This window comes from Chinchilla lanigera, unplaced genomic scaffold, assembly GCF_000276665.1.
Source record: "Chinchilla lanigera isolate Chin_1 unplaced genomic scaffold, ChiLan1.0 scaffold00132, whole genome shotgun sequence".
Taxonomy (NCBI): domain Eukaryota; kingdom Metazoa; phylum Chordata; class Mammalia; order Rodentia; family Chinchillidae; genus Chinchilla; species Chinchilla lanigera.
Window position 1 is genome coordinate 1,147,317 of NW_004955533.1, and position 14,635 is coordinate 1,161,951.

The window sequence follows — 14,635 nt, forward strand, 5'->3', positions numbered from 1 at the left end:
TGGTTCTCGGGGTGTTCGTGTTTCTCCCGGCCTCACCCGGACTGTTGCTGGGCAGTCCAGGCCGTGCGGCCCGGGCCGTGTCCTTCTTTGACCCTTGGGTGCGGCAGAAAGTGTCCACGTGGGGGACACACGGTGGCTCTGTGAAGAAGTGCTTTGGGAGTGTCGAAAGATGCTTTAATTACGGTCTTCCTTTAGTAAAGGAAGAAGATAGAAGTCACTAAGAGATTAATTTTGTTCCGTATTGAAAGTTGCCAGTGCCGGGGAGGTAGCTCAGTGGCACAGTGCCTGCCTGGCGAGCACCAGGGCCTGAGTTCCCATTCTGGGTACTAAAAAGAAAGAAGAAGACATGTCCCTGCTTTGCCTCTGAAAGTCAGTATCTGCACTATAGATCTGTGATGGTGAATCTTTTAAAGAAAAGTGTCCAAACTGCCGCCCAAAACTATTTAATCACAGAGCCAGCCCTGCAATTAAACCTGAATACTGAGGTCTTAGTTCAGAAAAAACAAGGCATATTTAACATCTTCCGACTTTTTAAAATAAACAGTAACGTGCGTGCGGTAGCTCGCCACCGCCTCGGTAGATGCTTCAGCGCGGCGTTTTGCCGAGTCCCTCTCTGGCGTGGCCAGCCAGAGTGCTTTTCGCTGGGGAGCAGCCGTGGGACGGCGCAGGGCTTGCCTTACAGAGGCCGCTCTGCCTGTCGGGAAGGCGATGGGTGCGTGTGTGAGCAGAGAGAGCAGGGCTTGGCACCTTCTCACACCGGGTTCTTCGCCCACCTTGCCCTGCCCAGAGAAACGCCATCGAGCGCTTCTGCGGGGAGGTGAGGCGCCTGTGCCACGCGGAGCGGAGGAAGGACTTCGTGTCGGAGGCCTACCTCATCACGCTGGGCAAGTTCATCAACATGTTCGCCGTGCTGGACGAGCTGAAGAACATGAAGTGCAGCGTGAAGAACGACCACTCCGCGTACAAGAGGTGAGCCCGGGCCTGGTGCGCGTGGGCGCCGGCCGGCCGCGCTGGCCTTCGACCTGGGCCCGAGGGGATGTGCACCCCAAGTCCGGGCGCAAGGGCAGCTTCGTCTGTGTCTGGTGGTTTTGAGCCGCGTGGGAGCCCTGGCCCTGCGGTCAGCCTCTGCGTCTGTGGGGCCCTGGGAGGACTCGGGAGACGCCAGCCCTGCTGTGAGCGCAGGCGCTGGTCAGGGGGCCGCTTGGCCGGGACGCGGCGAGTTGGGCAGCGCGGGGGCGCCCGGCGTCAGAGCTGCAGCCCTGCGAGCGGACTGCTTGTCACTTGTGGGTGGGTCTGTGGCATGTGTGCGTTGTAGTAGCGTGGGGTCATGGCTTGGTCTCCCCAGGGGGCCCTGGGTCACCCTGAGCTTCCAGGTCCTTTTAACAGCTCTGCGTCACAGCAGTTTCATTTTGGAAGGTTGAGGACCTCCGGAAAGCAGCCGTCAGGCTGAGCTTTTCCTTACCGTAGGGAAATGCTTGGGGGAGCCTAACTGAGAACAGGGGCTTATTCAGTCATAGATGAACTCCTCGTAAGCCCCGCCCCCTGCCGCCCCCTCCACCCCAGACTGCAGGGCTGAAGATCACACCATCGAGCGGGGCGGGGGAGGACTCGCTCAGGCTCAGACGTTGGTAATAACCCTCCCAGAAGGACTACCCGGGGGTCCCAGGAGACACCTCGTTCTCTTTCAAGGCCGGGCCACCCGCTGGCCTGAGGCCTCCCGCCGGTCCCTGCCTGCTCGAGGTTTTTCATCCGCTCCCAGTGCCGCTGCCGTGGAGCCAGAGGCCACCACGCGGAGCACGGCAGTGCGCAGCGGGGCTCGGCCTGCGCTCCTGATGCCCGAGGGCAGCCGGGCCAGACATGCGTGCTGCGCTGGAGTCTGCTCAGAGCCAGGGAGGGCAAATGAGACGCTGACCCGTGTCCTCTGCTCTGGAAGGCGGCTCTGCTCTCAAATCAAGTGGGGAGAGATCTGTACTTTGCATCCAGATGTGCTTTTACTTGCGCAGTCTGGGAGTCTCCCAGCACTGTCCTTTTAACCACACTGCCTAGCCCCGGGCTCCAGGCTGAGGTGAGAGGGAGCCCGCGGTGGGGGCGCAGCGAGGTTCAGAAGTTGCGGATCTGCTCACCGCCTGAGCAGCGTCGCAGGGCTGAGTGGCAGGAGAGCCTGCAGGTGTCTCTGTGTCACTGTCTGCACTGAGGGGCCCCAGCCGTGACAAGAGGAGAGTCCCGGCCAGGCAGGGCCACTCAGCCCCCAAGCGCACTGCTGCACCCCGTGACAAGAGGAGAGTCCCGGCCGGGCAGGGCCGCTCAGCCCCCAAGCGCACTGCTGCACCCCGCTGCACAGGTGACCCACGGTGACACTGAGCGCTTTCTCAGCCTTCCAGGGGCGCCCTCGGTGGACGGTAATTCTCAGAGTTGCGCATTTTCTGCTCTGCAGAGCAGAGGCGCCTTACTTCCATGCACGGTCTAGAAGCAGCCTGAGGAGGGGGCCGCTGCGAGCGAGAGCGAGGAGGTGCAGCCTGACTGCCCGAGTCCCTGGAGCACAGGAGAGTGGGTGGGGCTGCTGCACCCCTCGCTGTCGCCCTGTGCCCCCCGCACTCCAGCCCTCGGCAGTGCGTGTACGGTCTGCGCTTTTCTGCAGCTGGGCGTGGCCAGCACAGCTGCTCCTGAGCCAGCTGCCGGGACAGCCGTCCATATGGCTGGCGAGGCCCGAGGAAAACGGACAGGAGCAAGTGTCCACCCCTCCTTCCTCGGCCTCCACACGTGGACCCCAGCAAGGATTCAGAGCAGTGAAGGGAACCTGTTAACAGAGCAAGGCTGTGTTTGAGTCAGCTAATACTAGCTTGGACTCTGTATCATGTTTTAAACCCACGGAAATAGAAGCTACACAGGGTCGCAGTCTCCTTCTCTTCCTCTGAGTTCGGTGGGCCGCCCCGAGCAGCAAGCTCCGGGTGGACGTCCGTGGCTCCGGCGGTCCTGCTCTGCCATCTTCATGTGTTGCCTCATGCTCCAAAATGACGGCTTGAGCTCGAGCTGTCATTTCTGCATTCCAGTGGGCAGGGAGGAAGGAGAAAGGAAGAGTAAATGTTTGAGTGCTCGACAGCTCCTGGCACCTGTCTCCCGAGTCAGCCCTGGGCTACCTGGGCGCCGCTGCCGCAGGGGGCCCAGCACCTTGCCGCCTCACGCAAGTCTCAGGCTTGTTCGTGAGGAGGAAGGGGCGGAAGTGAATTTAGGGGCATTACCAGTCTCACCAGTTGTCGTGGGAACTTTTCCTTAATCGAACCCTGAGCTTCACAGGGGTGCAGACCTATGCGGGCAGCTCCCACGACCCTCTCTGAGGGCATCCTGGGTGTGCGGACAGCTCACCCACCCCCACCCACTCTGCAGACCTCGCAGACCCTGGCTCTGCCGGGAGGGCTGTGCCTCGCTGCGCAGGTCCTGCTCCACACGTCACGCTGGAGCTGCCTCAGCTGGACAGTCTGGGCCCGGGGGCCCCCAGCGCACAGCCGAGGATGAGTGTCCTTGTGAGAGGGACGGCGGCCAGCACTCCCTGCAGAGAACCGTGGGAAGGTCTTGTGGGGTCTTGTGGGGACCGTCAGGCTTGGGGCCCGGGAGCCTGTGTCCGGGGGCGCGCTGAGGGCAGCAGGCGTGAGCGGCCCGGTTGGAATGAGATTGTCCTGGAGCCCAGGGCTGGAGCCCCTCGGGCCTGAGCACTCCCCCAGCGTCTGCCATCCACCCTTCCATGGGTGAATAACTGAGGTTCCTGTTCTGTCCAGGATTCATTCATTCATTCTCTTTCTTTCTTTTCTCTGTTTCTTTTAAAAAAATTTTTAGCATGTTGGTGCATCTCGGCATTAACTTTTTCTACTTTAAGGGCCGCTCAGTTTCTGCGTAAAATGGCAGACCCCCAGTCCATTCAGGAGTCGCAGAATCTGTCCATGTTCCTGGCCAACCACAACAAGATCACACAGGTAAGGCTCGGTCCCGGGTGGGACGGGCCCCGGGTGGCGGGCAGGCCGGGGCACCAGCTCTCGCTCTGTCTCGAAGTCTCTGCAGCAGCAGCTCGAGGTCATTTCCGGTTACGAGGAGCTCCTGGCAGACATCGTGAACCTGTGCGTGGACTGCTACGAGAACAGGATGTACCTGACGCCCAGTGAGAAGCACATGCTACTCAAAGTACGTGTGGGGGCCACGGAGCGGAGGGCGCAGTGTGTGTGTGGGCCGCGCTGGCCGCTTCTGACTGCCATGCTGTCACGCGGAGCCGCACCCCTGCCTCACGGCCAGGCCCCCTGTGATGTGTCCCACCCAGGGAGGCCTTGGGCAAGACTTTCTCAGCGTTGAGCTGCTTTTAGCAGAGGTCGTATAAGATTCCATTTATTAAAGATATGATTGATTGCTGGTACTCACATAGTTGCCCCTCAATTTCCTTGGGAGATTCGTACCCCAGGGGCACTGAATTCCACCTGTGCTTAAGCGCCTTAAGTAAAGTGGCAGGATATTTGCGTGCAATGTGTGCATACCGTCCTGTGTATTTAGAATGCTAATACATCATCGCCTTATGTAAATAGTTATTATATTGTGTTGCTTAGGGAGTGATGAACAAAATAATTCTGTTCAGATTCATTCCAGATACAAACATGGTTTTGCAGTGTTTTCAGTCTGTGGATGGTTAAATCCAAGGATGCAGAACGCAGTGATAAGGGGACCCTGTGTGCTAATAGTTAGAGGAGTAGTAGACCTGCAGGGTGCACGAGAGGTTTACTTGGGCTCGCAGGTACAGTCACCCAAGCCGGATGGTCTGGCAGTTGATCCAAGCACCCGCCTCAGGGAGGAGGAGCTGTTCCTCTCATGGAGGGAGAGGCCTTCCAGGTCCCGCCCCTTCCCAGCAGACCACCCCCCCACCCCCCGCCGCCCCAAACTGCACCTTCAGCTATAAACTCCTCTGTGGACTGATGCACCCTTGTGTATCACAGCCCCATGATCAGTCACTTCTCAAAGCCCCACTGTGAGCATCTGAGGCTTTTGTGCGACATGGAGATGTAACCATAGCACCTGTCTTGTTCTTATTAACGTTCTGCTTCAGGTCAGGGAGGGTTTTAACTGTTTCTCTCACTGAGCAGATGAGATGGCAGCTCCCAATCCCTTTGCTCCACTCCCCACCTCTGCGTGTGGGAGCCCAGGTGACCCTTTGCTGGGTGTCCCGCTGCCCGGCCTCAGATCCCCTCCCTCGGGAGGGCGCTGTGATCAGTGCGGCCTGCAGTGGCCCTGTGGGTGGAGTGCTCAGTGGCGGCAGGAATGTCGTGTCTGCACTGTGCTGTGCAGGGGCCCCAGCCAAACCCCAGGAGCAGGGGAGATGGGAGCGCCTGCCCTAAAACCTCACCGTCACACGTGACTCCGTGCTGCACAGCGCAGTTCCCCACGACGGGCCAGAAACCTGCCCGCCTCTCCGTGACTCCAGTGAGGGAAAACTTGCGCGCAAAGCAGCAGACAGGCAGCCTTAACATACATCTTTATGGTACTCTCTTGAAGACCCGTCTGGAGATACGGGATATTAAGTTAGAACAAGCTTTTGTAAAGAACACACAACGTAATGCCCACGCCACTTTCATGGGGAGCTGGGCACCTGCTGACTCTGAGGTCACGTTGGCGGGGGTGCTCCACCCCGGTGGTGCGCTTGGCCATCCTTGTTAAGGGCGCTCTAGGATCAGTGCTTTAGCTGTCCTGGAACCTGATGGCGGCAGGTGTGAAGTGAATTCTAAAAGGCCAGGACGGACGGCAGGCTTTGGGAGCCCTCTCCTCATTCCCAGTGGCAGCATGTCTGACCCGGCAGTCTGCTCGGCAGGAGTCGGTGCCGGTGTTTGTGCCTCGGCAGGAAGTTGAAACAGCCGTGGAGACGCTGTAGCTGAAGGAGTGCACTCACCGGTTAGGATAGCTCTTTCCTGCCTAGGAGTTTGCAGAGGGCCCTTTGGAGAGGACGCGCTGTGATTTCGGGTGCGCACAGTGGCGGTGTGTCCGCACGGGAGTGCAGCGGTCAGGCTGAGTGCTCACGCCCCCGTTGTGGCTTCCAGGTCATGGGGTTCGGTCTCTACCTGATGGACGGGAGCGTCAGCAACATCTACAAACTGGACGCCAAGAAGAGAATCAACTTGTCCAAAATTGACAAGTACTTCAAGGTGAGCTACTGTTTCCTTTTTTTACGGTAAATGTTTTCATTGACGTGTGCAGCTGGAAGCTCTGTGCAGAGCCCTGTGTGGGCATGATGCCTGTCAGGAGCTGGCGCGGGAGGGGACCGGCCCAGCCTGTCACGCGTGGCGGCTGCTGGCTTGTTCCTGCTCCCTGCATGGCCCTGCCTGTGTTGGACTGGATGGAAACAGTTGTGCAGTTTATATTCTCGACGTCGGGCTGCCCTCCCCCAAACTGCTCGCCACGCGCTGCCGCAGCCTGGGGCTGAGTGCTTGGGTTCTCGTGGTGTGGATTTGCTTTGTACGATCCTGAGTCACTTGCCCCTCCTGTTGTGGACGAGCATCGATCGTTGGTGGCTTTTGCCAGGTGCAGACTTGCTGTGTTCCCGTCCTCTACCACGTGCTGAGCGAGAGAGGTGTGTTCCCCGGTGCCTGTGCGCACAGCGTTGGCCTTACCGGAGGCCGTGCTGATGCCAGACCTTTCTGCTGGCCCCGCACTTGTTGAGGGGTGGCCTCCTGTGTACGTCACTGTGGCTGAGTTGTTGAGTGCTTACTGGTGGCTGGTTGACAGTTCCCTTGTTGCTTTTCATGTGATTAGCCTTTGTGTGTTTTCTTTGTGAAGCACCACTTCATGTCTTTTACTCTTTTTTTCCCTATTGACTTATAGTTATTTGTACATTCTGTACACACATTCGGTGTCAGAAACACATGTTCTAAGATATGTGTTCTTCCATGTACGGCTTGACATTTCCCTTTTTTTTTTTTGGTGGTCCCAGGGCCTTGCATACTAGGCAAGTGCTCTACTATGGAGCTACAATTCTTGTTTATCGTATTTGTGTGGTGAGAACATGTAAGACCTCTTCTCAGTAAATTTCACCTCTGCAGTGCAGTATTGCTAATGTTGTCACTCTGGGTTCAATCCCCACCACCATGAAACAAGGAAATTAATAAAATACTGCGCCATCTGACACTGGAGCGTGTATCGCACCATTCAGCGAGAGCTTTCTCTAGAATTTTTGAGGCAGGATTTTTTGTTGTTGTTGTTTTGTTTTTTTGAGACAAGGTCTCGCTCTGTAGCCCAGGCAGGCATCAAACTTATGGCCATGCTCCTGCCTCAACCTCCCTAGTGCTGGGAATGCAGGTGTGCGTCCAGCTGGGGTAGTATTTTGCTTTGAGGTCTTACACATCTTTTGTTCGCTTTATTCAGGCATATTTCTATTTTTTGATGCTATTGCAAATTGTTTCTCTATAAGTTTTCATTTTATAATTACAGTGGTACTAAGTTGGGTGCGAATCGAATCAGATCAATGGTTAGGTTCAATGTTGACCTTATGGGGAAGTTTGATTCGGTTCTTGTACAATTTGATTTGAGACCAGAATCATGGAAAAAATTTAGTTCATGAGCCAAGGTACTACTGTATTTGCTGCTAGTATACAGAAATGTGGCCATTTTTTTAGTAAGCATGAATATAACAAGATAGATTAATTCTCATATTTGAATAGTTTATATGTATGTTGGTTCTTGTGTTAGTTACTTTTTTCTTGTGATGCCCTCAGGCCATCTGCTTGATTCTCTTGTTCCTTCTCAGCAATGGAGATCTCCTCAACTCTATCTTTGCAGTCCACAGCTTTACAGGAGCTTCCTTTCTGGCCAGATTCACAACATTTTACATCATCCTACTGGGCTCTTTGCTCTCAGTTCTCAACATAAATCTGGCTAAAAGCCCCCAACAACAGCCATGCCACTGCCCCAACATTCGACTGCCTGGAAATTTCTTTGCCAGATTAATCAGTCCTCCGCCCTTAATCTGAGTCTCAGGCAAAGTCTCTGTACACAAGCAAAATGCAGGCAAACTTTCTGCCAAGCCATAACACACATCACAGAACAGCCTAAGGTGTTCCAGCTCTACTCTTTCAGGCAAAGTTTCCAAACCTTTCCAAACTCTTCCCATAAGCCATTCCCAAAGGCTCTTGAATCATGTGGTCAGTGTAGTCATAGCAACAACCCCATTCCTCTGGTACCAAATTCTGTCTTGATTACTTTCCTCTTGTTCCTAGGACAAAATACCCAACGCCCAAAATTAAGGAAGGAAAAGTTCATTTAGCTCATAGTTTGTGGAGGTTTCAGTCCATACTCGGCTGGCTCCAAGGCAGAGTGGCACATGGCAGAGGGCAACAGTTCATGGCAGCGGAAAACAGCAAAAAGCAACAAGGGCAAAAGGGAGAAGCAGCGGAGGCAAGCGGCCTCTTTCCCTCCCTTACACTGTATGCAAATTATCCACCCCAGGGCGGGTGTAGCAGTTACATCCATAATTCCAACACTGGACCGTGGATCAGTCATAAACTCTAGAAGCCCGCCCTATGACTGGTTTTGGGCAGACATTCAGATACAAACCATAACAGTTCTTAAACTGTATTATATTCTCTCTTTTTTGGTATCAGGATGCAAACTCAGGACCTTGCGCTGTGCTACTAAGTTATATCCCCGGCCTGTATTTTGTTTTTTTCAAAGTGAATATAGAAGTTACTTATATTTTTTGTACTAAATGCTTTGCAAAGGTAGCATTCAGCCCAAGACAATTATTAGCATTAGTCATTTTCTTTGTACTTGTGTATTTGATGAGTGAACATAAATAATGATTCTGTTTTTTGTTGTCCTTTGAATACAGCAGCTGCAGGTGGTTCCCCTCTTTGGGGACATGCAGATAGAACTGGCGAGATACATCAAGACCAGCGCCCACTACGAGGAAAATAAGTCTCGGTAGGTAGAGTGAGCCTGTCTGGGAGAGCTCAGCGGGGCCCTCCAGGGCAGTTTCAGAGCCCTGCTTGTCTGGAGATGGCACTTCCGACGTTCCCAGCAGTCTGAGGCTGAACGTCCCACACACAGTCCTTGTTACCTGTAGCTGCTTACATTTAAATTCATTGAGGAGTGCAATTACATTTTTAGTTTTCTGAGTCGAACAATGATGTTTCAGATGTTAATAATCAGAGGCTACCGTACTGCACAGCACAAACTTAGAACCTTTTCATCACCCCAGAAATCCCAGCTGGACACGTGGTTGGGAACACGGAAATGGCTCTGTGGGCCAGAGGTGAGCTGATGATGCCTATGGCCCGCTCTGGAGGGGGCGGTGTTTGTGTCAGCGAGAGACCAGTGATGTCTGTGTCGGCAAAAACAGAGCTCACAGAACTGTGGCCCGAGGTACTTTGCTAAGGCCCAGATCTCAGAGTGGTCTTGACACTTTTCGAAGGGTGTCTTTAAAACCAGGAGAGGATGGTGGTAGTAACTGCGTGACAGAGACAGGGTGGCCCACATACACTATAGTGTTTATCCTCTGGCCCTGTGCAGAGAAAGTTGGTCAGCCTGTGCTATCAAAGACCTGTAGCTCACTGTTACAGATGATTGTAAATGCATGTACTCTTTGTTGGGGTAGAGTTGAGACAGGGTCTCACTATGTATTCTAGGCTGGCCTGGAATTCACTATGTAGCCCAGGCTGGCCTCAAACTTGCAGTGATCCTCCTGGCTTAGCCTCCCGAGTGCTGGGATTGCAACCGCGCCTGGCACAGTACTCTTTACTGTAGATCCACACAGTCCATTGAGTCTCTGCATTGCTTTGACTTTTGCTGATTGCTGACACCTGCAGCTAACCTGTGGCAACCATTCACCACAGGTTTGACAAAGCTGGATCTCAGTCAGCAGAGCTCTTTCTGTAAAGACCAAAGAGTACAGTGGCCCCTTGGTTCACAAACTTTGCTTTCCACGATTCTGGTTGCAGAATTCCTTCCACAGTTCTGGTTCATGAACTTCATTTTTTCCATGATCATAATCACGGAACAAATTCTTCGACCAGAATCGCGGAGAGTGAAGTTCGTGAGCCGGGACACAGTACCACTGTAAGCACTTTTGGCAGGACAGGCCACAGGCGGTCCCTGTGTAATCTTCTGTTCACTTAAACAAACCCTTGAAAAATATGCTGTCTGTTTTGCGTGGCCCTGGAGCCGTGCCTGGCGTCCTTGACTGCCCCCTGTGATACCGGTGCTGTGCTGGTGCCGCTCCGTGACGCAGGGCTCCCCCGCACCCAGGTGGACCTGCACGTCCTCGAGCAGCAGCCCGCAGTACAACATCTGTGAGCAGATGATCCAGATCCGCGAGGACCACATGCGCTTCATCTCGGAGCTGGCGCGCTACAGCAACAGCGAGGTAGGGGCTGGGCTGCCTGGGGGTCACCAGTGTGCTTGTGCACCTCAGCATTAGCTGTAGTTGCTTTTACAGACATAATTCAGTACCAAATCTCAGCACTTTTTAAAAAGTACCCATTATAATTGGCGAGGCAGTGAAGTTAGCATTGTTGGTACCTGTTCAGTTATACAAAATGCAGCTTTTCTTTGGGAAGACACTGTTGGGGTGCAGCTCAGTGGTAGAGCACTTGTGTAGCATGTGCAAGGCCCTGGTTCAGTCCCTGGCATCACACACACACAAAAAAAGAATTCTTAAAGATAAAAAAAATCATTGTGGCATTTCCCAGTCATTACTATGGTTTCCAGCAGCTAGGAGACAGGGAGGACACTGGGGAAAGAAAGGGCACATCTTGCTCTTTTTTTCCTTTTATTTTTTGAGAGAGGGTCTTGCTGTGTACTTCAGGCTGGCGTTGAACTCACTGTGTAGTCCAGGCGGGCCTCAAACATGTAGCAGCCCTCCTGCCTCAGCCTCCCGGGTGCTGGGATTATAGGCATGTATCATCACACCTGGCAAGAAAGGGTACTTCTGACCTGTGCACCCTTCCCTCCTGAAGGAAAATCCCGAAGCCAGGGGTGGCAGGAGCCTGTGGGGTGGTGGAAGGGGCGTCCTCGGGGTGTGTGTCCCAGTGTCCAGGAAGTGGCCCTGGAGTTTACTCCTAGGAGGAGGGCTTCCTCCTCTGCCGTGAGGCCTCCGTCATCCCTTTCTCCTTTGCAGCCAGGTTTGCTGCAACCCTGTCTGGCCACCCACGTTCTTTCACCTGCTCAGTGTGGCTTCCCGGCACGTGAGGTGGACAGGGAGGCAGAGGCCGCCGCGGGGAGGGTGCAGCCGGGCGGTCACTCCGCACATCTGAGTGGGCCAGGACTGCAGTGCAGTGGCGGCTGCGTGCCAGGGGAGCAGCGGGGAGCAGTCCAGGGTCGTGTCTGCTTCTCAGGCAGGCCGGTACGAGTAGTGGAGAACAGCTCCGTTCACCGTCTCTCCTGCTATAGGATGGGGCACCCTGCCCCCACGCGACAGTGCGCATCATCGTGTAGAGGAGAGGGTGGGAAAGCCTGTTGCCCCCTGTGGAGGCATCGCCTGCCCTGGCCCCGGGAGCCAGCGCGGCTGCGGTGTGGGCGTGAGGGGCCGCAGCCCTCCATGACACAGGTGTGCGTGAGGGGCCGCCGCGTTGAGGGGAGGCTCTCACAGTGTGGGTCGTGCTCTTCCAAAAGCGCATTTTGCAGTGTATGTTTCCTGGCTGATCTCATTTTATTTTTTTGGTCATTATTCTCTTTTTGTTAATTAAAGTTTTATTTTTATTTGTACATGTTTGCAGTATATAATCGTTACATTCCTTGTGGAGAGTTGGTACATATACCTAATACATCTTAATTCTTTTCGAGATGATCTTTTGGGGGCCTTTTTGAGATAGGGTCTCACTGTGTAGTTCAGGCTGGGCTTGAACTTGCTTAGGTAGCGCGGGCTGGTCTTGAACTCGCAACAATCCTCCTGCCTCAGTCTCCGAGTGCTGGGATTACAGGCGTGCGCCACCATGCCCAGCTCAAAAACCCTTAACAGGTTTTTGGAGATACAATTCACCTTTAGTGTAACTCACCTGAAGAAATTGTACAGCTAAAGGTTTTGCTCCATTCCCGGGGTTGAACAGCGTCTCCCCCACCCGCCACTGCACACTTTCGTCAGCCCCAGAAGAAACCTCCCCCAGGAGCGGCTGGCACTGCCGGCCCTCCTCGCCAGCCAGGCCGGCTGCTGTTTGCACGGTTTGCCGGATCGGAGTGTCTCATGTAAACCGTGAACTATGCAGGGCTCCTTTTTGACAGGCCCCTTTCACTTCAGTACTGTTTGAAAGGTTTTCCCGCGTTGAAGTGTGCGTTGGTCTGTTTCTTTTTGTGGGTGGAGAATAACCAGGCGTGCGGCCGTTCCGCAGTTCACTGCACTGATACGCAGCCGAGGCGCGCTCGGGCTGGGCAGTGCCGCCGTGCGCGGGGGCTGTGAGTTTCAGCGGAAGAAGCTTGCGTTCCTCTTGGGCAGCTGCTCAGGGTGGAGCTGCTGAGTCAGGCTGGTCGCTCCGCGTTTTGAGGAACTGCCAGGCTGTTCTCAGTGACTGGCTCTGACCAGCCGTGCGCGAGGGCCCTGATATCCCCGCATCTTCAGCACTTGCTGTTGTCTACTTTATCCCTTTCTTTTGATCCCACCTGTTCTGGTGGACGGAAATGGTATCTGGTTGTGCTTTGGATCTTGATGTCCACGTGCACGCATTGGTCACTTGCACACCTGTTTTCAGAAACATCCACCCAGATCTCTTTCCCGTTTCGGGTTCTTTCCATGGGTGGCTTGGGTAGAGCCCTAGAATCCGTTGCTGGGTGGGAGGGTGACTGTCTGTGATTTTCCGCCTGATGCCTGATGTCATGCCTGCCCCTGTGCCAGGTGGTGACGGGGTCGGGGCGCCAGGATGCCCAAAAGACGGACGCAGAGTACCGCAAGCTCTTCGACCTGGCGCTGCAGGGCCTGCAGCTGCTGTCGCAGTGGAGCGCGCACGTGATGGAAGTGGTAGGTGCTGGCGCCAGGTGTGCTGGGATTCCGGCAGCCCCGTGCCCGGCCACCCGGGTGGTTGTGCCTCGAGGACGTGGCAAAATGATACGCACGTTTCCTGTTTTAACTTCGGTCAGTAGGTCCAGAGTGAGTTCCTCAGCTTTTCATCTGTGGCCCAAGAAGTTCTGATGATGCCCCCGTAGAAATGTTTCTAAGGTGACTCCGAACATTTTGCTCGTGTAACGTAAATAAAGGCCTCACCTTTTAAAACGCTGATAGAACTAAATTTGTGCCATTGGGATGGTCTTTCATTTTCAGTTTTATTTATATTTTAATTCTCCTTTTTGAAACAACAGCTCTAGCTCTCAGTACCTTTTAGCATTAGTGAAATTGTTTCTGGCCCATGTAAAGCTTTGAATAGTTATTCCTTTCGGGCATTTATTTTGGTCAGAGGAAAATTATCTAATGGGAAAATCACATGAGCGTTTGAGAGGCAAATTCTTTTTTAAATGGTGCTGGGAGGCCTGGAGTCTTACATATTCAGTGCCCAGTGTGCAGGTCTTTTGCCTAAGCCTGCAATTAGATGGCCGGAGCGTTTGCCCCGACAGAGGTGGGCACTGTGCGTGTGTTGGCCCTTCTGAAGGCCCCTGTCAGCGGCCTGGGCCACGGCTGTGAGTCAGACCAGACCGGGGCCCTGTTCCTCACGGAGCACGTCTCTCTCTGTCCACGCCAGTACTCCTGGAAGCTTGTGCACCCGACCGACAAGTACTCGAACAAGGACTGCCCCGACAACGCCGAGGAGTACGAGCGCGCCACCCGCTACAACTACACCAGCGAGGAGAAGTTCGCCCTGGTGGAGGTGAGGACTCGCTCCGCTTTCTCAGGCTCGTGGGACTCTGGCCTCACCCTGCTTTTCTTTCCAAAAGCAAAGGAAAAACACAAACTGCCTCTTTTGTGTCACTGCCTGCGTGTGGGGCAGACCAGTCCCACCGATAAGACAGGCGCAGGAGAAGGGGGTCCCGGGTCCACGCCGACAGTCCCTGGGCAGGTCCGAGAACACTGTCCTTCCTGGGTGTGGGGACACAGGACGGAGGGGATGTGGGCTCCGTCCGCGAGGAGAGGCGCGCACCAGGCTGTGCACATTCCCTGCTCACAGTGCCGCGAGCGCCGCCCTTGGGATGCGCGTCTGCAGTGACCATCCCCCCCTCCTGGGCCTTTTGATGGACAGAAGTTCTTGGTTCTGTGTCAGCCAATTCCTTCTGTCTTGTTTAAGACGTCTTTGCATCCTCTGAGGTTGTGAAGGTGTTACCCTGCGTCAGCTCTAGGGTAGGGTACCCTTTTGCCTTTCACATTGACATCTGAAGTTCACTAGAAGCCGATTCTGATGAACTCACTGTCCTCCCCATGCCGCCTTACAGCTTTATAGTCATATATGGCAAAGCACGCATTTCTGCCTACTTCAGGGGTTCCTTGGCTGGTCCTGTGGTGCGCTCCTGTAATCCCAGCAGTTGGGAGGCTGAAGCAGGAGTATCACCAAGAGTGCAAGGCTAAACTGGCTACATAGTGAGTGTAAGGCCAGCTTGAGCTACGAGTGAGACCCTGTCTCAAAAAGCCAAAAAAGAAGGAAGGAAGGAAGGAAGGAAGGAAGGAAGGAAGGAAGGAAGGAAGGAAGGAAGGAAGGAGGGAAGG

General features: G+C 54.5%; 1 protein-coding gene across 1 annotated transcript in view; it reads left to right on the plus strand.

Annotated features, from left to right (window-relative positions):
- Window positions 1–14,635, plus strand: part of LOC102003692 (cytoplasmic FMR1-interacting protein 1) — a gene marked incomplete in the record, with an annotated part of 145,395 nt that overhangs the window by 89,684 nt on the left and 41,076 nt on the right. The window contains 8 exon segments of the mRNA XM_013507676.1: window positions 788–969; window positions 3,872–3,968; window positions 4,045–4,173; window positions 6,066–6,170; window positions 8,849–8,940; window positions 10,264–10,381; window positions 12,842–12,964; window positions 13,680–13,805. Coding sequence (XP_013363130.1) covers window positions 788–969; window positions 3,872–3,968; window positions 4,045–4,173; window positions 6,066–6,170; window positions 8,849–8,940; window positions 10,264–10,381; window positions 12,842–12,964; window positions 13,680–13,805 — 972 coding nt within the window.